The 23,708-nt window shown below is 42.4% G+C and overlaps 1 protein-coding gene across 4 annotated transcripts in view; it reads left to right on the plus strand.

Annotated features, from left to right (window-relative positions):
- Nucleotides 1-13,231, plus strand: part of HUS1 (HUS1 checkpoint clamp component) — a 72,234-nt gene extending 59,003 nt beyond the window's left edge. For all 4 annotated transcript variants that reach the window (XM_073630623.1, XM_073630624.1, XM_073630625.1 and 1 more), the window contains one exon: nt 12,945-13,231. In XM_073630623.1, the coding sequence (XP_073486724.1) occupies nt 12,945-13,027 (83 nt within the window). In that variant the 3' untranslated portion in view covers nt 13,028-13,231. The remainder of the gene's footprint in view (nt 1-12,944) is intronic.
- The last annotated feature ends 10,477 nt before the right edge of the window (nt 13,232-23,708 follow it).

Consider the following 23,708-nt stretch of genomic DNA (forward strand, 5'->3'; position numbering starts at 1 on the left):
ATGAGGGTGCTTCCTGAGATGTGTCATGAGGATAAACACTGCAGTTTTGGTTACTGAAGCCCCCCGATTCCCCCGTGAAGACTGAGGAGAAGAATAAATTCAATACCTTCACCATCTCACTATCCTTTGTAACCAGATTCCCTTCCTCATTCTTTATGGGGCCAATATGGTTTGTCCTCCCTCTTTTACTGTTTATATACTTAAATAATTTTTTGGGGGTTTTTTGCTCTCCTCCGCTATGTGTCTTTCGTGTTCTATCTTAGCCGCTCTAATTGCACCCTTATATTTCTTGTATTCTTTGTAAAGTCTGAATGCTGATGATGATCCTTCAGCCTTGTATTTTTTGAAGGCCTTCTCCTTTGCGTTTATATGCACTTTTACATTGGACTTAAGCCATCCAGGACTTCTGTTCGCTCTTTTAAATTTATTACCCAATGGGATGCACTGGCTAATGCCCTTATTTAATATGCTCCTAAAGCAAACTCATCTCTGCGCCATGTTCTTTGTTCCTAAGATTTTATCCCAATTTTTATATAGGAGCACAATTCAACGATACTTGAACAAAAAAGAGCTGCATGGTTGAGCTGCCAGAAGGAAGCCTTTACTGCGCCAATGCCACACAAAAAAAAAAAATGAGGCATGTCAAGGTGTTGTTGGGCATATTGTAACCGGGCTTTTTTGTGGCACTTTTTCAGTAAAGGCTTCTTTCTGGCAACTTTACCATGTGGCTCCTTTTTGTTCAAGTATCATCGTATTGTGCTACTTAAAAACAAGCAGGCTGTATTTCTCCTGAGGTTACCTGTGGGTTTTTCTTTGCATCCTGAAAAGTTCCTGTGGCAGTTGTGGCTGAAAACTTTCTTGATCTACCTGACCTTGGCTTGCTATCAAGAGATCGCCAAATTTTCCACTTATTAAGTGATTGAACAGTACTGACTGGCATATTCAAGGCTTTGGATATCTTTTTATATCCTTTTCCATCTTTGTAAAGTTTCATTACCTTGTTACGCAGGTCTTTTGACTGTTCTTTTCTACCTCCTCATGGCTCAGTGTCTAGCCTGCTTAGTGCATCCATGTGAGCGCTAACAAACTTATTGACTATTTATACATGCACACTGTGACAGACTCACCCAGGATAGAGGCTTTTGGAGGGGACTGAATGTGAGCCTCTTGCCTACAGATTATGGGCCCTGGCATTTGGGGTACCCTTGAGGTGTTGTTACTTTGGCTTCGGGTTCTTGTCCCCCAGGACACACAGACTCTGGGGACCCTGTATTTGCCATAGTAGCAATAGAGACTGAGTCATACTGTTGGGACTCATACTGTGAGAAGATGCTAATGCCATCAACTCCACTCACCTGTCTGATGTCAGCTATAATGTGGTTAATGTAAATGAGTTTAGTCTCACAGGTTCTAAGGGTATTCTACTCATTGTTGTTCTAATTAACCCTGTGTTGATGTTTATGGTAATGTGTGTTGAATAGTCAATGTGCTAGGAGACGTAGTCACCTAGGCTGTATAAAGGATTAGATAATTAGCTCATAGTTACATAGTTACATAGTAGGTGAGGTTGAAAAAAGACACAAGTCCATCAAGTCCAACCTATGTGTGTGATTATGTGTCAGTATTACATTACATATCCCTGTATATTGCGGTCATTCAGGTGATTATCTAATAGTTTCTTGAAGCTATCAATGCTCCCCGCTGAGACCACCGCCTGTGGAAGGGAATTCCACATCCTTGCCGCTCTTACAGTAAAGAACCCTCTACGTAGTTTAAGGTTAAACCTCTTTTCTTCTAATTGTAATGAGTGGCCACGAGTCTTATTAAACTCTCTTCTGCGAAAAAGTTTTATCCCTATTGTGGGGTCACCAGTACAGTATTTGTAAATTGAAATCATATCCCCTCTCAAGCGTCTCTTCTCCAGAGAGAATAAGTTCAGTGCTCGCAACCTTTCCTCATAACTAAGATCCTCCAGACCCTTTATTAGCTTTGTTGCCCTTCTTTGTACTCGCTCCATTTCCAGTACATCCCTCCTGAGGACTAGTGCCCAGAACTGGACAGCATACTCCAGGTGCGGCCGGACCAGAGTCTTGTAGAGCGGGAGAATTATTGTTTTATCTCTGCATTTGATCCCCCTTTTAATGCATGCCAATATTCTGTTTGCTTTATTAGCAGCAGCTTGGCATTGCATGCCATTGCTGAGCCTATCATCTACTAGGACCCCCAGGTCCTTTTCCATCCTAGATTCCCCCAGAGGTTCTCCCCCCAGTGTATAGATTGCATTCATATTTTTGCCACCCAAATGCATTATTTTACATTTTTCTACATTGAACCTCATTTGCCATGTAGTCGCCCACCCCATTAATTTGTTCAGGTCTTTTTGCAAGATTTCCACATCCTGCGGAGAAGTTATTGCCCTGCTTAGCTTAGTATCGTCTGCAAATACAGAGATTGAACTGTTTATCCCATCCTCCAGGTCGTTTATGAACGAATTAAATAGGATTGGTCCCAGCACAGAACCCTGGGGAACCCCACTACCCACCCCTGACCATTCTGAGTACTCCCCATTTATCACCACCCTCTGAACACGCCCTTGTAGCCAGTTTTCAATCCATGTACTCACCCTATGGTCCATGCCAACGCACCTTATTTTGTACAGTAAACGTTTATGGGGAACTGTGTCAAATGCTTTTGCAAAATCCAGATACACCACGTCTACGGGCCTTCCTTTATCTATATGGCAACTCACCTCCTCATAGAAGGTTAATAGATTGGTTTGGCAAGAGCGATTCTTCATGAATCCATGCTGATTACTGCTAATGATATCATTCTTATTACTAAAATCTTGTATATAGTCCCTTATCATCCCCTCCAAGAGTTTACATACTATTGATGTTAGGCTAACTGGTCTGTAATTCCCAGGGATGTTTTTTGGGCCCTTTTTAAATATTGGTGCTACATTGGCTTTTCTCCAATCAGCTGGTACCATTCCAGTCAATAGACTGTCTGTAAAAATTAGGAACAACGGTCTGGCAATCACCTGACTGAGTTCCCTAAGTACCCTCGGATGCAAGCCATCTGGTCCCGGTGATTTATTAATGTTAAGTTTCTCAAGTCTAATTTTAATTCCGTCCTCTGTTAACCATGTAGGTGCTTCCTGTGTTGTGTCATGAGGATAAACACTGCAGTTTTGGTTACTGAAGCCCCCCGATTCACTCGTGAAGACTGAGGAGAAGAATAAATTCAATACCTTTGCCATCTCCCCATCCTTTGTAACCAGATGTCCTTCCTCATTCTTTATGGGGCCAATATGGTCTGTCCTCCCTTTTTTACTGTTTACATACTTAAAGAATTTCTTGGGATTTTTTTTTTGCTCTCCTCCGCTATGTGTCTTTCATGTTCTATCTTAGCCATCCTAATTGCACCCTTACATTTCTTATTGCATTCTTTATAAATTCTGAATGCTGAGGATGACCCCTCAAGCTTGTATTTTTTGAAGGCCTTCTCCTTTGCTTTTATATGCATTTTTACATTGGAGTTAAGCCATCCAGGATGTTTGTTCGCTCTTTTAAATTTATTACCCAATGGGATACATTGGCTAATGCCCTTATTTAATATGCTCTTAAAGCAAACCCATCTCTCCTCCGTATTCTTTGTTCCTAATATTTTATCCCAATTTATGCCTTTTAGCAAGGTTTGTAGTTTAGGGAAGTTGGCTCTTTTGAAATTCAGTGTCTTTGTGTTCCCTTCATGTTTCCTATTTGTGTGATTTATACTGAAACGAATTGACCTGTGATCGCTGTTACCTAAATTGCCCCGTATTTCCACATCTGTTATCAGGTCTGTATTGTTGGTAATCAGGAGATCTAGTAATGTTTTATTTCTAGTTGGTGCGTCTACCATCTGACCCATAAAATTGTCCTGCAAGACACTAAGGAACTGGCGAGCCTTAAATGAATGCGCGGTTCCCTCCGCCCAGTCTATGTCTGGATAATTAAAATCCCCCATTATGATAACACTTCCCATCCTTGCTGCTAATCCAATTTGTGATAGGAGATCCGTCTCCACTTCCTCCCTCAGGTTAGGGGGCCTATAGCATACCCCCAGTATTATTTTCCCCTTAGCTTCATCCCTTTGGAGCTCTACCCATAAAGATTCCACCTCCTCCCTAGCCCCCTCAGTGATGTCAGCTCTCACATTCACTTGTACATTATTCTTGATATATAGGTTAATTAGGTTACAGTTGTATTGTTAGAGGAGGTTCCAACGGCATATAAAGTCTTGTGATTTTGATTCTAAATAAAGTTAGTCCATGTTAGCAACAAGCAAGTGTCGCCTTGTTTTGTGCTCAGAGAGGTTGGAATATCTGATATCTGTATCCAGACTACAAGGAAGTGGTATACTAACGGAAGCACTCAAGCGGAGTGTGGGACGTTCTGTGACACACACTAATTGTGATTTAAAAAGCCACAAATGTGGGAAAGTAACCTTTAATTGGCATTTTAACCTGTGTGTGCCACCTTCTGTGTCTGTACCAAGGCCAAACATTCCAGGGTGTGTAAACTTTTTATCTGGGCCATTTGGGTGATTTCTGTTTATCATTATTATTTAAAAAGGATCCAAAAAACGATGTGATAATAAATGGCTTCATGTGATTGCTATCCTTAAAGAAGTTTTTTGGCATGATCAGTCATATTTTCAATATTGATGCCAAAATTTCACAATTTCTGCCAGGGTATACAGACTTTTGAGAACAACGGTATAGGAGCCTATTCTGTGTTTTTTTTGTTTTTTTTTTAACCTGTGTGCCTTATCCGTTTGTTCCTTTTCTGCCATCTGTTTACCGCCTCAAAATTCTTAAACGAGTTAGTGCAAAATACTGTGACTGATTGGTTGCTCTAAGTTACAGCATTCTGCAATGTCATATGACCCTTAGGCTCGGTTCACACTAGGACGACTTGTCAGGCGATCTAGTCGCCTGACAAGTAGCGCCCCGTTCTGTACAATGGAACCGTTCTAAGGGGAGCGACGCAAGTCGCTCTGACTTAGAAAAAGGTTCCTGTACTACTTTGGGGGCGACTTGGGGCGACTTGCATAGACTTCTATACAGAAGTCGTTTTGCAAGTCGCCCAGGCAGTCGTGTGCAGGTCGCCTCAGTGAGGCGACCTGCACGTCGTGCCGCCCCTAGTGTGAACCGAGCCTTAACCTCATTTAAATGCATTAAACTGAAATCCAACTGACAACTGTGGTTTGCAGTGCTTCTCAGTGTAGCACTATACTATGCACTGCCTCATTAAATAAGCCTGTTGGTTAGATTTACCAAAACTGGTGCACATGGAATCTGATGCAGCTGTGCATAGATAGAAACCAATCAGCCTCTAGGTTTTATTGTCAGCTTGATTGAACAAGCTGAAGTGAGAAGCTGGTTACTATGGACAGCTGCACCAGATTCTGTGTGCACCAGTTTTAGTAAATCTCCCCCCGTATACATGCAATTTAACAGTTATGACTTATTGTATATAGATTACATAAACCATATACTAGAAAATAAAAGAAGCTTTGTTCTGCATGAGAGGCCCTAGCACTTGTGATAAAACAGGTAGTTGCTTTGAGTGACTGAGGCACCAGAAGACCAAAAAGTATATTCGTATGTAGAGTAGTATTAAGGCTAGGTTTCCACTATCGTGACCCCAAAGTCGCGCCATTTACATTGTGACTTTGCAATGCGATTTTTGTTTCAATGTCATGCGACCATGCAAGAACAAGTCGCACCGAAGTCGGAACAAAGTAGTGCAAAAACCTTTTTTGGCGTCGCTGCGACTTGAGTCACACCAATTAGAACGAGGACCATTGAAATATGGACTTTGACTTGTCATGCGACTTCACATGCGTCAAGTTGTACAACAACTCGCAGTAGTGGAAACAAAGCCTAAATAAGTATTCTTGGCTTAAAGTGGTTCTAAAGCCTTAAGGTTTTTCACCCTAATGGATTCTATGTATTAAGGTGAAAAACCTTCTGTGCTGCTGTGCCCCCCTCCCTTCTGATTCAGCGATGTGCATGAGAGCAGTGGCTCCCGCCGCTGTCTCCCTCCTCATTGGGCAGATTGATAGCAGCGGGAGCCATTGGCTCCCACTGCTGTTAATCATATGCTGTGACACAGGGGTGGGGGCGAGTCTAGTTGTCTGTGTCAATGGACACAGCAACTGGGCTCAGGAGCGAGCATTCACAGGTGCCCTCATGGAAAGTGGCTTTCCATAGGGGCAGCAGCCAAAAAGGAGGGGCCCGAAGTGCTGGCAGGGGACCCCAGAAGAATAGGATCAGGGCTACCTGCTCACAGAGCAGGTAAGTATAGACATGTTTGTTATTTTAATTTAAAAAAACCACAAAAATTTAATATCACTTTAATGCAATAAGAGAAACTTACCCCAGTATAATTATTAAAATTCTTATCCCAGCACTTGCAGTTTGCAACTTTCAGTGCTGCTGGCTACTGCTCTCCCAGTGCTGCTTCCCTGAACTTCTGGTTTTCATTAGAAAGAGTTAACAGTAGGCCGTGCAGCCTAGAGCCAGTCTGTTATCTTGGAGAAGGGAGGAGGAGGGAAGAGCAAGGGATTGCCTTGCCATCTTTGGGGCTGTGTGTGTTTATTGATGCGCACAATGTAGGAAGACACAGCTCTAGTATCTACATGCAAGGGTGGCGCCAAAGGATGCTGCAAGAAAAAAGGAGCCAACCTAAAATGGGAAACCTAAGGCAGCAGTTATGGCACCAGCTTACACTATAGCATTAGCACTGATCACTGTATGATGTCAGTGTTCTTTCCCACCCAGTTAGTGTCAGATTTTCCGCCGCACTGTCACAGTCCCACTATAGGTTGCTGATCACCGCCATTACTAAAAAAATAAATACAAATTCCATCATATATACCAAAGCTTGTAGATGCTATAATTTTCACGCAGACTAATCACTTATACACTTATTGGGATTTTTGTTTTCACCAAAGACATGTAACAGAATACATTTTGGCCTTAATTTATGAAGAAATTTGTTTATTTACATTTTTATTGTATCTGCTTTATCGCAAAAAGTAAAATTTCTCAAGTTATCTTCCAGGACGGCACACCTGAGAGATGAGAGGCTCCTCCCCACAGGAAACACAATCAATCAACAGCTGTTTTAAGTCCACACCCTTCCCCTTGATCCTCAGTTTTTGATTGTGTTTCTCCCTACACAGCAAAACTCTTTGTTTTTTTCCAAATGACCCGAAGCCTGGGGCTGGTGGTCTCCCCCTGGGAGCCGGACTAAATGCCTGGGAAGCCTCTGGGTCTGGCCGGATATATTTATCCTTCCTTGGGGGGTTCCCATATCCTTTCCTCAGGGGGGGGCAGCAGAAACTGGAAGAGCCCTCCTGAGAGCTGAAGGCCCCTGGGTACAGTGGTGTCCCCAGAACTTCAGGGGCCTTTATCCTGTCTCCCCCCTTACCTGTCCGGGCGTCCGTTCAGACAGGGGTGCTGGCCGTCGGTTCTTTCCAGGGGGATCGTATCCTCTGACTCCTGGGCCCCTGGTAGCTCGCGTGGGCTGCTGGGGAGGGCGCCGCCTGAATGACCCGGTTTCTAACCCAGGAGGGAAGGCTGAGAGTCAGCAGGAGCAGGCGCCCACATCCTTCTTACGAGGAGGCACCAGTTCACTATGGTGGATGTCTGCCTAAACCACCTCAGATGAGAATGAGGAACGTACGGCATTGCTCCCCCCCCCCCCCCCCCATGTGTGTATATACTGACTGGTACAGTGCAGGACACAGCCTAACCTTGCAGCTCCCTACGGGGACAGCAGTTGGGGGGGGGGGGGGCACTTTGGCGGCTATCCTCCTTGCGTGTGGACCATAAGGGTGGAAAAGCAAGCCTGGTGGCTGTGGCAAAAGGGGAAGACTACAACGGTGAGTACTTTCCTTTACCTTGGGAATTTTAGCTGCAAAATCCCCAATTCCAGCCAGATGGTTTCTGGGCATTTGAGATAATCTCCCCTGGGGTCTGGATTCAAATAGCCCAGAAGCTTTTGCTAAAAACACCAGCTACAGCTCCCTCTTACATCAGAGATGCTGTATGGTGGTGCAGAGGAGCAAGTGTGCCTAAACCACCTCAGATGGGAAAGAGGTAGGTAAGGCATTTCTTCCCCTTCCCCCTGTATTTACTGAGTGGTGCAGTGCAGGACCTGGGGTCTGCATAACAAAATAGCCCAGAAGCTACTGCTAAAACTACCAGCCACAGCTCCGTTTTATAGCAGATATACTGTGGTTATCACAACAGTAGGTTGCCAGCCTCTCCCTACATGCCCGGTTGTGGTACATTAGTAGCGGTGAATATAGCAAAGGGGGGGACCTGGTAGAACAAAGAGTTCCTTACTGGCCAGGTATACCACTGAACAATTTATTAATGGTGCAATGGTTGAAGGATTCAGGAGTAAGCTCCCCTGGTCAGCAGGTGCACTAGGTTATATGGCCCTATTAGCCCAGCTGCTAGGAATCTGAAGTTGCTCCAAAAAGCTGACCTAACTTTCAACAATGTGGCAGGGACCAAGCTTCTGTGTGACACAGTAGAGGTTCCCTTGTGACAGATCCTCCTCTTGGGGGTTGCTTGCTATGGGTAACTTTTCATAAGCTCCAACCTCCCACTCCACCTTTACACTGTGGTTATATTATAGTGCAGGAGGTAAGAAAAACCTTTTTGTTGGTTTGGGCTACAGTCCACTCAGTGACAGATCTAAAGGCGATTTACCATAAATCGCTTCCTATATGCTTTAATTAAGGATTTTCTTTGCAAACATATGCAAGAGCTAGATAGCTACATGATTGCTTGTTTAAGGCCTGCAGGTGGCTATTTACCTCCAGGCTAAATTGGTAACCACCCTTTCTAGAGGTCTTAAATTGGTCTCTAGGGCTGGGCTCATTGAGACTTTAGTTACTGATCAGCCCCACCTGTGTATGAGCTGGCTAGCATTTGCTCAGTCTATGAAGGTAAGGTAGAACAGCTACTATAGTAAGGTGTCCAACCATTTTAGGATTTGTTCCTTCACTGGTAGTGAAGGGTTAGTATCTACAGCCAAGGCTATGCCTATGAAATAAATTGCCCCTGTTTGGTTATTTCATAAAGGGATACACCATGACTCCTTCTTGGCTGCTCACCAGTAGTCCTTAGTAGTGAAGGTTTGTCCTTGCTGGGGTGTTTGGTGGCACAACAAAAATACACATTGAGATTTGTGACATCTCTGCTCATAAGGGGTATATTGCTGTACATCAGAAATGCACTGCACTGAAGCTTTTTTGGTGTCCTTTATACTACAGATCAGAAAATTACAACAGGGAAGGTGGTCTGTACTTTCTGGTTTTGTGCCGCACGGCAGAAATGCACATAATTGAGTCTGGTGATGACATCTTTGCTCATATCTGTTATATTGCTGCACATAAGACCTACACAAGATTGAGGTCTGTCTGTGGGGTTTTTTTGTGTCCTGTATTACTACCTTATTGGTTGCTTATCAGAAAGGCAGCAGGAAAGATTGATGGTCCTGATTTGTTGGGCTCCATAACAGAAGTAAAAATTGAACCTGTGCCAGGGGTAGTACACATACTGCTTTTGGTAATCGGTGCAGCACCACAAAGTGACGTTGTGCCAATTAAGACAGTGCTATTAACGGCAATGGCTGCCGATTTTAGGCATGCGATTTGACATGTTGAGTCGCATGCCAAATTACTTGAATATGGATGTGCTATCTCTAAGAATTGTTGTTGCACATCGGACATATACAAGATTGAAGGTTGTCTGTCCTTTATGTCTTACACATATACTGCCTTATTGGCTGCATATCAGAAAGGACACAGCAGTGAAGGTTACTTGTCTTTTTCTGATTTGTTTTTGCTGCTCAGCAGGGAGACACATTGAGGATGGTGGCATCTCTGCTCAGTATTGGTATATTGCTACACATCAGACGTACACAAAGATTGAACATTGTTTGTGTCCTGTATGTCCTATATTTACTGCCTTATCATCCGTATATATGAAAGGCACAGCAGTAAGTGGTGTTTCTCATTGATCTTCCTTGCTGTTTCTTAGGGATACACAGCAGGGGGTTGTTGGCTGCACTCCTCCAGGGAGCCACAGCATGGGGACCCCTTGCTTGTTCGACCTGAAAATTGCTTTTCCTGCGACCTGTGTAATCTTGAGGTCTGTGAGCAGGGACGGCTGGAGTCGCACAGTCACGAATGGTACCCTTTGAAGCCATAGTATATGACTTCTCATGCGTCTTGCAGTCCCAAGTTGCAGGTTGGGTCGCACGGGTGTGGGAACCCTAAGCTTATCTGTCCCTTCTGGTTGAGGTTTTGCTACGCAGCAGGAATACTCATTGTGGAGTTGTTGCCTTATTTTGCAGTAGACCAGAAAGATTGCAGCTGTAAAGGCTGTCTGTTGTTTCTCTGTTTTTATGTTGCTGCACAGCAGAAATACTCAACATTGAAGCTTGTTGGTGCTTTCTGTTTCAGATTGCCTTACCTTATGGCACTTCAGAAAAACACAATGCTGTAGGTTGCTTGTGTTCTTTCTGTGTTGGTTCTGTGTAACTGCACTACAGAACTGCTTAACAGAAAGGATTGTCTTTTATAACTGTACTTGGTGGTTCATCATAAATTCACAACATAGAAGTTTGGGTCTTTCTGTCTTATCTTTACGGCCTTGTTTTGCTGTACATCAGTAAAACACCACTGTAAAGGGGGTTCCCGTTCTTTCTGTATTTACCAGTTATGACCTAGCTAGCTGCACTTCAGAAATGCGCAGCATTTAGGGTTTTTGTGTCTTAATGCTTACATATTGGCTGCACATCAGAAAACCAGACTGTGAGGATGGTTTGTCTACATGGAGGTTCAGATTTGGGTCTCTTCCCATATTTGATATGTTGGTTTAGCTAGTCACACAACATTGTTGTCTATGCTTGTGTCCTTTCTGTCTAAATCTATTGTGCTATGTCCACAATCTATGGTCTTTTTATTTGTGATATTAATTATACATGTATCACCTTTTTGTATTTCAGCCTTCTCTTCCGTGGAAGGGCCAGGAGTTCTGGCTGCAGACGTCACACGTCAGAAAGCCTCGACCCCTTACATTCAGGGATGCCAGAGCCATTTCCTAGGGTTGAAGCCCAGTAGGGTTATGGGTCACCGGAGGAAGGCGATAATGAATCGCCCTGTTTAATAAGAACTTAGGAAGTTCTGTTCAGAGGAGTATTATGGCCTGAAGATGAAGTATAAAGATGTATACCTGACCAAATAGGTTACAGCTCGGTGCATGGCCTTCATTTTGCCCTTCTAGCAAAACTAGATGTAGCAATATGGGTGTTCTACTCCTGCTATGGATGTTAATCTCCTGAGTAGGCTCTCAGGCGTAAGTAAAACTATAGATTGGGCATGCCTTAAACCCAGGGTTTAAGCTTCTGTTAATCTATTTCTCTTAAGTAGGTTTCCTTTCAGTCTTTGCTGACGTAAAGATAAAAACGAACAAAAAAAAAAAGGTTGTCTGTCAGGGCCCCCCCTTTTTTGGCAGTTTTATTTCCCTGGACAGGGTTGTGTTAAGACAGGCCCTCCTTATGGATCAATGTAGTGTCCTTGTCTTACAACACAGGTCTCTGATTAATCTTTTTAGTGGTTCTAAGCAGCACCTATAGGCAGAATAGGCCATTGTTGTTAGATGTGTGACAGGCAACATTGATAACCTACAAGTTTAACATGTTTTCTGATTCCATCTTTAAGATCCCACTCCACCTACATCCTGCATCCGAAGCAGAGAAGGCAGGGACATGGAGTAGACCGGCCGCATGATCCAGCTAAGATACCTTCATCAAGCATATGGAGTGAAGGTAAAGCTCACTGCAGAACCGAGGTTCGCCAAGAGGGTCTTGCAGTGGTTCCACCCTAAGGTAGGCCTGAGGTACTTGCTTATCCTCTCAGGTGTGCCGTCCTGGAAGATGACTTGAGAAAAGTACTAGTTACTTACCGGTAACTGTCTTTCTGGGAAATCTTCCAGGACAGCAGGCTTACTTCCCACCCGTTGGAGGAGGGAAAATTTTAGAACACTAGAAGGTGAGTGCCTATGAGGAATGATTTCTCTTGTGAACCTGGTTCAGGAGTTACTTCTCTACAAACTGAGGATCAAGGGGAAGGGGGTGGACTTAAAACAGCTGTTGATTGATTGTGTTTCCTGTGGGGAGGAGCCTCTCATCTCTCAGGTGTGCCGTCCTGGAAGATTTCCCAGAAAGACAGTTACCGGTAAGTAACTAGTACTTTTTCCGTCTTTTTCGTTTTATATAATAATAGATTAAAAAATGCAGTGGTAATCAGATACCACCAAAAGAAAGCTCTATTTGTGTTAAAAAAAGACATCCATTCAATTTGCGTACAGTGTTGCATGACTACGCAATTGCCAGTTAAAGTAGTACAGTGCCAAAAGGCAAAAAATGCCCTGGTCATAAAGGGAGTAAAACCTTCCAGAGCTTAGGTGCTTAAAAGATGAAGAAGCTGCATACTCAGTAGGTGATTCAATCAACTGCTGAAAGTGCTTAAAAAAAATGGAGATCCTTTTAATACCTACCATAATGGGTATCTATTTTCATATTCCAGTATTAGAATCGGTGATGCCAGCAGGGCACACCAGGGAGTAACATCCTCAATTCTCTGCATCGTAGCAACTGTTTCCTTCCCAGGAATTCTCTATTTTTCATGTTTGAGTTTGAGGGGAGACCTAGTGGGGTAAACTTTTTTTTTTTTTTGGTAAATTAAGACATAATACCCACAGTTTTTTGCATGCAATATTGGCATCACAGATTAATGAGTTGAGGCCATGTTTTAGTGTTTTCTAATGCATTGAACATACCAAATAGCTTTTCTGTCTTTCTTTTTTGCAGATATTGTTCATAAACGGATGGTCCACTTCATTTTACTTCACGACGATGCCACCTTACAGTATTTTATCCCAGCCCTTGCTTAAAAAAAAAAAAAAAAAAAAACTCATTTAAAACAGACAAATTATTTTTTTCATAAAGATGAGCAACAATAATCCTGGAATTATTGCCTTTTAAATTACATAAATAATGCACCAATTGTTGAATGTGACCAAAACACTTTTTTCTACATTCTGAGAATGTAAAATTACAGGAAATGTGCTGCATAATAAAATAGTTTTGGTAAAATGGTTGTGCCAATTGTGATTTAAAATACTTTACTATAAAGCAAAGTTTTTCATAATTTTAATATTTAATCTGCCTAGGTTTCCCAATCAGCTGAGGCTGATCCCAAACCTGGGCTTGGAATTGGTGTGACATTAGCAATATCGGTAGCAGCTCAAAAAGTTCAAAGGTGACAATTATCACAGGGGAGCCTGCAGATAGATTTAGAATGTAGCGTTGGGAACCATAATGTATAAAGAAAGAGACCTTGATGACAGTATTGTTCGGTTAAGGAAAGATTTATTAAAACACCAATGACCATTTGGGCACTTCCCGAGGGCATGGGGTCGGGGGGGGGGGGGGCCCATGAGAGGCTTAGTCCGACCCTGGAGGTGCCTGCAGCTTATAATGCAGAATAGAGGACGTTTATGTCCTGAGGAGGCAGCGAACTAGGGAATCTTTGCCAGGCTATGGAGGGAGCGAGTCTCTCAATCCTGTTAGTGTTACTCTTGGAGGAGTACTGCTAGGCCAGGTAATTTTCTCAATATCATGCACTCCTTACATGCCCTACAACCCCCTCCCTTTCTCTGCAAACCAAGCAGCCAGCTAGGTAGCACATTCCTATGTATAGTGTATACAGTACACAAGCATCAAAGGCACCCAAATCAGAGGCCAGGATCATAGAGCCGTGTGGGGATGATGGCAGTGACAGGTGCTCTGGCCACCTCTCCCCCTGAGGAATTCAGCTGAGGGGTGGGGCCACACATCACTGCTGTGGGGAACAGCTGGAGAGATTGCTGGAGGCTACAGAGTGCACAGAGCAGAGTCATCGTCTCGGAGCTAGTTAGCTACCACCACCCCGACTTGCCTTGTGTGCAGCGCAGCTGCAGGTCCGTGTGTAATATTGTGTTCAAAGTGGAATACTTGGGGCAGTGTTGGCAGCAAACAGATGTAAATACATGTCCAATACTTCCAGGACATCAACTTTTTCACAGACACTTGGAAAGGAAACAATAACTTCCCCAGCCCACCTCTATTAAATGTTTCATTAGCATGTACATAGTTGCGTTAATATAAAAAAAAAAGAATTATGTACAAAGTGCACTTACCCCTACAAAAATATAATCAGGTCAAAAAGCCCTGTAAATATTGATTGACATGGGTATGTTTTGTGCATTGCTTATGCTCACTGCACCCTAGGGCTCTGTTTGCACCAAACCACATAAGTAACAGGTGCGTTTGCAAGATGCATAGGGGTGCAACACAACAATGTGATTAAGGGCTCATACACACAGGACGTTTTAAAAACGACAGAGCTACAGTAGCTCTAAAAACGCCAGTTTTTTCACCTTTAGCCGCGTTTTTACATTAGCGTTATTGTGCGTTTTTGCACGTTTTCCCGCGTTTTTCATTTCATTTATAATGTAAAAACGTCAAATGCGGCTAAACGCTACTTGCCGCGTTTAGGCGCTTTTTTTTGGCAATTTTCATTTTTACTGCTCCTGGAAGCACGGGTTGTCTTTTTTTTTTTTTTTCCCTTCTACTGCCCCTAAACGCTTATGCCTCCAAACACCTCTAATGCCGTGTACACACGGGCGGACTTTTCGACTGGACTGGTCCGCAGACCGAATCCAGCGGATAATCCGACCATGTGTGGGGTTCATCGGACCTGCAGCAGACTTTTTCGGTCAAAAATCTGACGAACTTTAGATTTGGAACATGTTTCAAATTTGTCCGACGGACTCGAGTCCGGTCAAAAAATCAGTTTGTCTGTATGCTAGTCCGACGGACGAAAACCCACGCTAGGGCAGCTATTGGCTACCGGCTATCAACTTTCTTATTTTAGTCTGGTCATACGTCATCATGTACAAACCCGTCGGACTTTGGTGTGATTGTGTGTAGGCAAGTCCGTTCGTTCAAAAAGTCAGTCGAAAATCTGTCGGACCAGTCCGGTCAAAACGTCCGCCCGTGTGTATGCGGCATAACAGTTTGTGTGCATGGACACATAGGCTAACATGGAGGGACTTTTAGAGGCAGTTAAAAAAAAAAAAAACATCAAACGCCCCTAACAGCAACTGTAAGACTGTGTGCACGAGCCCTTAACTGATATTTCAGTTTTTGGTAGATGCTGAAAAGTTAAAACAACCTCACAATTTCTCTGTTTTGAGTTTCTGGGTCTGCACATCTACTGTAACCATTATGAGGGTGATAGTTTCATTATCACCATTATTTCCAATATATTATCTAAAACAAAACATCAGGTGATGGAATACACCAAAAGGATGGGAATGCCCAATGCTCCCACATGGACAGGAAAAGAGTAGAAATTATGACAGGGAGTCCTCACTGTTGAAGTATCTAAGGGTGGCGCACCCCCAAGGAGCCGCTGATGAAGTGGGATCCCCACCCTGCACAGATAGGCACACCAAATCAGGAAAACAGTTAGGAGTCAGGAAACATTCCAGTGCTTTGTTTTGTTTTATTGAGCGATTACAACTTGGATAGGGATTGGGAACTTATGAGATGCCCACTAGACTTCAAACAACTTCAGTAACAACTCTTCCTATATACAGTCTATATGCACTCCTTCTCTTCTTCCAGCACTAGCCTGTAAAACTCCAGCTGGCATGCTGATGGTTAATCTGATACATAGCACTCACTTTTCCCTAACACTGACATCTGTAGACTTCAGTGGGCAGTATGCCTCTTACATTGGTGGTCGGTAAGAATGTCATTACATTGGTGATCAGTGAGAAGAATGTATCTTACATTGGTGGTCTAGGAAGAATGTTCCTTACATTGGTGGTCATTGGGAAGAATGTCCCATACATTGGTGGTCAGTGAGAAGAAGGTCTCTTACATTGGTGGTCTAGGAACAATGTTCCTTACATTGGTGGTCAGTGGGAAGAATGTCCCATACATTGGTGGTCAGTTTGAAGAATGTTCCTTTACATTGGTGGTCAGTGGGAAGACTGTCCCTTATAATAGTGGTTGATGGCAAGAATGCCCTTTACATTGGTTGCTGGTGGGAAAAATGCCCCCTTACATTGGTGGTCAGTGAAAATTATATAAAGTAAATAAAAGTAATTCTTAAATGTAAAGCACACCCATGACCCCTGCGCACACACCCTTTATAAAAAAAAAAAAGCATTATGTAGGACGAGCACATGTATGTACAGTAAACAATGGCGCCACACATGTATAGTATCCTCGGGAACGTTGGAGTGTGAGCAATTCTAGGGCCATAATTCATAGTTAACTCTAAACTGATAACCTGATAAGGCTTTTAAGCATCTTCTTTGGAGAATTTTGGGCACCATCATTTTGTACGATTCCACATGTGTGCTAAATTTTAGGGCTTGACATGCTTGGTATCCATTTACTCGACGCAACCCACTCTTTTATACTTTACCAAATAATTGGGTACGGTGCGTTTGTGTGCACTAAAATTCTGTTTAACCACTTGACTTGCGGAAGCTTTCACCCCCTTCATGACCAGAGCATACTGTATTTTGCTACAGTGAGGGAAAAAGGTAATTGATCCCCTGCTGATTTTGTACGTTTGCCCACCGACAAAGAAATGATTAGTCTACAATTTTAATAGTAGGTTTATTTTAACAGTGAGAGTCAGAATAACAACAAAAAAAAAACACATTTCAAAAAAGTTATAATTTGATTTGCATTTTAATGAGTGAAATAAGTATTTGTCCCCTTCGCATAACATGACTTAGTACTTGGTGGCAAAACCCTTGTTGGCAATCACAGAGGTCAGATGTTTCTTGTAGTTGGCCACCAGGTTTGCACATATCTCAGGAGGGATTTTGTATTGCTCCTTTTTGCAGATCCTCTCCAAGTCATTTCGAGGCTGATGTTTTGGAACTTGAACCTTCAGCTACCTCTACATATTTTCTATGGGATTAAGGTTGGGAGCCTGGCTAGGCCACTCCAGGACCTTAATATGCTCTTCTAAATATGCCACTCCTTTGTTGCCTAGGCTGTGTGTTTTGGGTCATTGTCATGCTGGAATACCCATCCACAACCCATTTTCAATGCCCTGGTTGAGGGAAGGAGGTTCTCACCCAAGATTTGACGGTACATGACCCTGTCCATCGTCCCTTTGGATGCGGTGAAGTTGTCCTGTCCCTTTAGCAGAAAAACACCCCCAAAGCATAATGTTTCCACCTCCATGTTTGACGGTGTGGATGGTGTTCTTGGAGTCACAGGCAGCATTCCTCCTCCTTCAAACACAGCGTGTTGAGTTGAAGCCAAAGAGCTTGATTTTGGTCTCATCTGACCACAACACTTTCACCCAGTTCTCCTCTGAATCATTCAGATGTTCATTAGCAATCTTCAGATGGGCCTGTACATGTGCTTTCTTGAGCAGAGGGACCTTGCGGGCACTGCAGCATTTCAGTCCTTCACGGTGTAGTGTGTTGCCAATTGTTTTCTTGGTGCCAGCTGCCTTGAGATCATTGACAAGATTCTCTCTTGTAGTTCTGGGCTGATTCCTCACGATCATTGAAATGCCACGCGGTGAGATCTTGCACGGAGCCCCAGACTGAGGGAGATTGACAGTTATTTTGTGTTTCTTTTATTTGCGAATAATCGCACCAACTGTTGTCACCTCTCCAAGCTGCTTGGCGATGCGATGGCATCTTGTGGCCCATTTCAGCCTTGTGTAGGTCTACAATCTTCTCCCTGACATCCTTGATGTCAGTGACTATCTGAATGCTTCTGTGGACAGGTGTCTTTTTTTTTTTTTTTTTTCTGCACTAAAAAATGCATGCACAGTGTTTTTCATGTATTCCAATGGCTCTAGTTCACACCAGTGCAGTCAGTTTCCAGGCAGAAATTGACTGGAACTAACTGCATTGGTGTGAACTAGAGCCGTTGGAATACATGGAAAACACTGTGCATTCATTTTTAGGGCCAGTTCACACCACAAAATTGCACTCATACGTTCCGGATCAGTTTTTGCTTACAGTTCACACCACGCGCAGTTCCAGTGCGTTTTTGATACTATTTGCTAGGTTCCAGTACTGTTCTATGCAGAAAAAATGCAGCATGTTCTACTTTTTTTTTCTGCACCAGAAACTGACTGCACTGGTGTGAACTAGAGCCATTGGAATACATGGAAAACACTGCATACATTTTTAGTGCAGAAAAAAAGTGCACAGAACTGCATCTGCTGTGAACTAGCGCTTAGAGAGTGCTCCTAATCTCAGCTTGTTACCTACCTATAGAAGACACATGAAAGCCAGAAATCTTGCTGATAGGGAATCAAATACTTATTTCACTCCTTAAAATGCAAATCAATTTATAACTTTTTAGAAATGTGTTTTTCTGGATATTTTCGTTGTTGCTCTGTCTCTCTCACTGCTAAAATAAACCTACCATTAAAATTAGACTGATTGTTTCTTTGTCAGAGGGCAAGCGTACAAAATCGGCAGGGGATCAAATACTTTTTTCCCTCCCTGTATTTGGCCATGCGCTACTTTTTCTGACAATTGCGTGGTCATGCAACACTACCCAAATTTAATTTATATCATTTTTTTCACATAAATTGAGCTTTCTTTTGCTGGTATTTGAACACCACTTTTTTTATTATATAAACAAAAAAGACTGTTTTTTTAATTTTATTGTTTTCTACTTATAATATAAAAAAAATATTAAATATATTAAAAAAATAAAAAAAAAAGTCAAATTTCTGCAACCATTTAGGCCAAAATGTATTCTGCTACATGTCTTTGGTAAAAAAAAAAAATCATCCCAATAAGCGTATATTGATTGGTTTGTTTGAAACTTAGTGTCTACAAACTATGGGATACAGTTGTGCTTATAAGTTTACCCTGGCAGAATTTATGATTTTTTTGGCCATTTTTCAGAGAACATGAACGATAACACAAAAACTTTTATTTCACTCATGGGGGGTTATTTACGAAAGGCAAATCCACTTTGCACTACAAGTGCACTTGGAAGTACAGTCGCTTTAAATCTGAAATCTGAGGGGGTAGATCTGAAATGAGTGGAAGCTCTACTGATTTTATCATCCAATCATGTGCAAGCAAAAATGCTGTTTTTTTTTTTTTTTTTTTTAAGTTTCCTTATATGTCTCCCTCGGATCTACAGCAAGTGCACTTGTAGTGCAAAGTGGATTTGCCTTTAGTTAAATAACCCCCATGGCTAGTGTTTGGCTGAAGCCATTTATTATCATTCAACTATGTTTACTCTTTTTAAATCGTAATCACAACCGAAACTACCCAAATGACCCAGATCAAAAGTTTACATACCCCAGTTCTTAATACCGCGTATTGCCCCCTTTAACATCAATGACAGCTTGAAGTCTTTTGTGGTATTTGTGGATGAGGCTCTTTATCTTCTCACATGGTAAATCTGCCCATTCCTCTTGGCAAAAAGCCTCCAGTTCCTGTAAATTCTTGGGTTGTCTTGCATGAACTGCACGTTTGAGATCTCCCCAGAGTCGCTCAATGATATTGAGGGCAGGAGACTGAGGTGGCCACTCCAGAACCTTCAATTTATTCTGCTGTAGCCAATGACAGGTCGACTTGGCCTTTTGTTTTGGATCATTGTCATGTTGGAATGTTCAAGTGTGTCAACTTGTGTTCATGTTATTAGGCCAAAATCATCAGTGTATGTAAACTTTTGATCAGGGTCATTTGGGTAGTTTCTGTTGTGATTATGATTTAAAGAGTAAACACAGTTGATTGATAATAAATGGATTCAGCCAAACACTAACCAGGAGTGAAAGAAATTATTTTGTGTTATTCCTAGTCTCTGAAAAATGGCCAAGAAATCATAAATTCTGCCAGGGTATGTAAACTTATGAGCACAACTGTATATGCTGGAATTTATGCAGCTATATTGTAATGGTGATGAACAGCAACTTATATTGTGCCAGTAATAGTGTGGTGGGCAATCTGGTGCTAACAACACTGGCTGGGGGGGGCACTAACTGACAATATGGGGTTATAATTACTTATGAGGTGTATTCAGTAATAGATTTATTCACTGATTTATTCAATGAGGTGAATTGTTAAAAGATAAGATCGCCTTTTTCAGGTTTCAACTCTTTTATTGTTTTTAAGAAAAGATAAAGACAACATTTAACAAAGAAGAGTTTCAGCTTCAAAAAGAAAGTTCCAAAACTCATCCTATAAAAATACAATCATATTACATATTTACATAACACATTACATTTAACACTAACATTTAACATTCCTGAAATGTAAACTTCTACTCTATATTTTCCACTCCTTACATCCAACTCCTACAATCTATACCATTCCTGCCTAAACAAATGAAATGGGAAACAGAAGCAGAACAGTAGGGGGGATGGGAGGAGGTGGGGGGGGGGGAGAAAAGGGGGGGAAGGGTGAAAAAGGGAGAAGGGAGGGGGCAAAGGAGGGGAGGGGGGAGTGGGAAATTTGAGATAGAAAAAAGAAGAAAAAAAAAAAAAACACCCTAAAATCCCCAATCCCATTATCTCAGTGCTTCTATAATAAATTTTTAAATTAATCATTTCATAAGGGGTGGAACAATGGGGGATTTGCCTTACACCTACTTCACCCAGTCCATCCTATCTACCATGTATTTCTCCTACCCAAAGGCCGCGTTCACACCTATGCGGATTTCCCCGCATCTAATTTGCATAGCAGGAGAATGTGACTGGCTCCCTATGGAGTCGGTTCACATATCTCTGTTGCAGCTGCGAAGCGCACTGCACAGAAACACTGTGAGTCTTTGGCTCCGTTTCAGGGCCGAATTCAGGCATAGATTCGGCCCCGAAACGGGAAACTGGGACGCACATTGCTCATGTGCGATCCGCAGCGGATTCCAGTGTGAACCGAGCCTAAAACTTCAAATCTTATCTTAACCCAAAGTGTACTACTACAGTCAGGTCCATAAATATTGGGACAGCGACACAATTCTAATCTTTTTGGCTCTATACACCACCACAATGGATTTGAAATGAAACAAACAAGATGTGCTTTAACTGCAGGCTTTCAGCTTTAATTTGAGGGTATTTACATCCAAATCATGTAAACGGTGTAGGAATTACAACAGTTTGTATATGTGCCTCCCACTTTTTAAGGGACCAAAAGTAATGGGACAGATTAACAATCCATCAAATTTTCACTTTTTAATACTTGGTTGCAAATCCTTTGCAGTCAATTACAGCCTGAAGTCTAGACATCACAAGACGCTGGGTTTCATCCCTGGTGATGCTCTGCCACGCCTCTACTGCAACTGTCTTCAGTTCCTGCTTGTTCTTGGGGCATTTTCCCTTCAGTTTTGTCTTCAGCAAGTGAAATGAATGCTCAATCAGATTCAGGTCAGGCGATTGACTTGGCCATTGCATAACATTCCACTTCTTTCCCTTAACCACTTCCCGACCGCCGCACGACGATGTACGTCCTAAGTTTGAAGGGGTATATCGTTGTTATGGCAGCAGCTAGCTGCCATAACCCCGGTATCCCCGTTTTCGTGCGGCGGCCGGCTTTCAGATAAAAGTGGTCCCTGCGGCGGATTCGCAGCGAGATCACTTTTATCGGTGGTGGGAGAGGGCCCCCCCTCCCTCCCGCCGCGATCCGGCGCCCTCCGCCGCTTACCGGAGCCGTCGGTAGCGGCGGAGGCGATCGCGTCCTGTGCCGTTGTGTGTCTGAAGACGAGTGAGGCCAAGATAGCGCTCACTCGTCTCCATGACAGTGCTGGGCGGAAGCGACATCAAAACGTCACTTCCGTCCACGCCTCTTAAAGGCATATTTTTTCAAATGTCATTTTTCTAAATGACTTTTTTTTTTTTTTTATTGCATTTTAGTGTAAATATGAGATCTGAGGTCTTTTTGACCCCAGATCTCATATTTAAGAGGTCCTGCCATGCTTTTTTCTATTACAAGGGATGTTAACATTCCTTGTAATAGAAATAAAAGTGACACAATTTTTTTTTTTTTAAACAGTGTAAAAATAAATAAAATATTGTAAAATAAATAATAAAAATAAAAAAAAATAATTTTAAAACCCCCCCTGTCCCGACGAGCTCGCGCGCAGAAGCGAACGCATACGCGAGTAGCGCCCGCATATGAAAACGGTGGTCAAACCACACATGTGAGGTATCGCCGCGACCGGTAGAGCGAGAGCAATAATTCTAGCCCTAGACCTCCTCTGTAGTGCAAAATATGCAACCTGTAGAATTTTTTAAACGTCGCCTATGGAGATTTTTGAGGGTAAAAGTTTGACGCTATTCCACGAGCGGGCGCAATTTTCAAGCATGACATGTTGGGTATCAATTTACTTGGCGTAACATTATATTTCACAATATAAAAAAAAATTGGGATAACTTTACTGTTTTATTTTTTTATTCAAAAAAGTGAATTTTTTCCAAAAAAAGTGCGCTTATAAGACCGCTGCGCAAATACGGTGCAAAAAAAAGCATTGCAATGACCGCCATTGTATTCTCTAGGGTGTTAGAAGAAAAAACATATATAATGTTTGGGGGTTCTAAGTAACCTGTTTTAAACATGTAAACACCTAAAATCCAAAACGAGGCTGGTCTTAAAGTGGTTAAAAAACCCTTTGGTTGCTTTCGCAGTATGCTTCTGTTCATTGTCCATCTTCACTGTGAAGCGCCGTCCAATGAGTTCTGAAGCATTTTGCTGAATATGAGCAGATAATATTGCGCGAAACACTTCAGAATTCATCCTGCTGCTTTTGTCAGCAGTCACATCATCAATAAATACAAGAGAACCAGTTCCATTGGCAGCCATACATGCCCACGCCATGACACTACCACCAACATGCTTCACTAATGAGGTGGTATGCTTTGGATCACGAGCAGTTCCTTTCCTTCTCCATACTCTTCTCTTCCCATCATTCTGGTACATGTTGATCTTGGTCTCATCTGTCCATAGGATGTTGTTCCAGACCTGTGAAGGCTTGTTTAGATGTTTGGCAAACTCTAATCTGGCCTTCCTGATTTGAGGCTCACCAATGGTTTACATCTTGTGGTGAACCCTCTGTATTCACTCTGGTGAAGTCTTCTTTTGATTGTTGACTTTGACACACATACACCTACCTCCTGGAGAGTGTTCTTGATCTGGCCAACTGTTGTGAAGGATGTTTTCTTCACCAGGGAAAGAATTCTTTGGTCATCCACCACAGTTGTTTTTCGTGGTCTTTCGGGTCTTTTGGTGTTGCTGAGCTCACCGGTGCGTTCATTCTTTTTAGCCACTTAAGGACTAGCCTCGTTTTGGATTTTAGGTGTTTACATGTTTAAAACAGTTTTTTTTGCTAGAAAATTACTTAGAACCCCCAAACATTATATATTGTTTTTTTCTAACACCCTAGAGAATAAAATAGTGGTGAATGCAATACTTTTTTTCGCACCGTATTTGCGCAGAGGTCTTATAAGCGCACTTTTTTTGGAAAAAATTCACTTTTTTGAATAAAAAAAAAATAAGACAACAGTAAAGTTAGCCAAATTTT

This window comes from Aquarana catesbeiana, linkage group LG05, assembly GCF_042186555.1.
Source record: "Aquarana catesbeiana isolate 2022-GZ linkage group LG05, ASM4218655v1, whole genome shotgun sequence".
Classification (NCBI taxonomy): domain Eukaryota; kingdom Metazoa; phylum Chordata; class Amphibia; order Anura; family Ranidae; genus Aquarana; species Aquarana catesbeiana.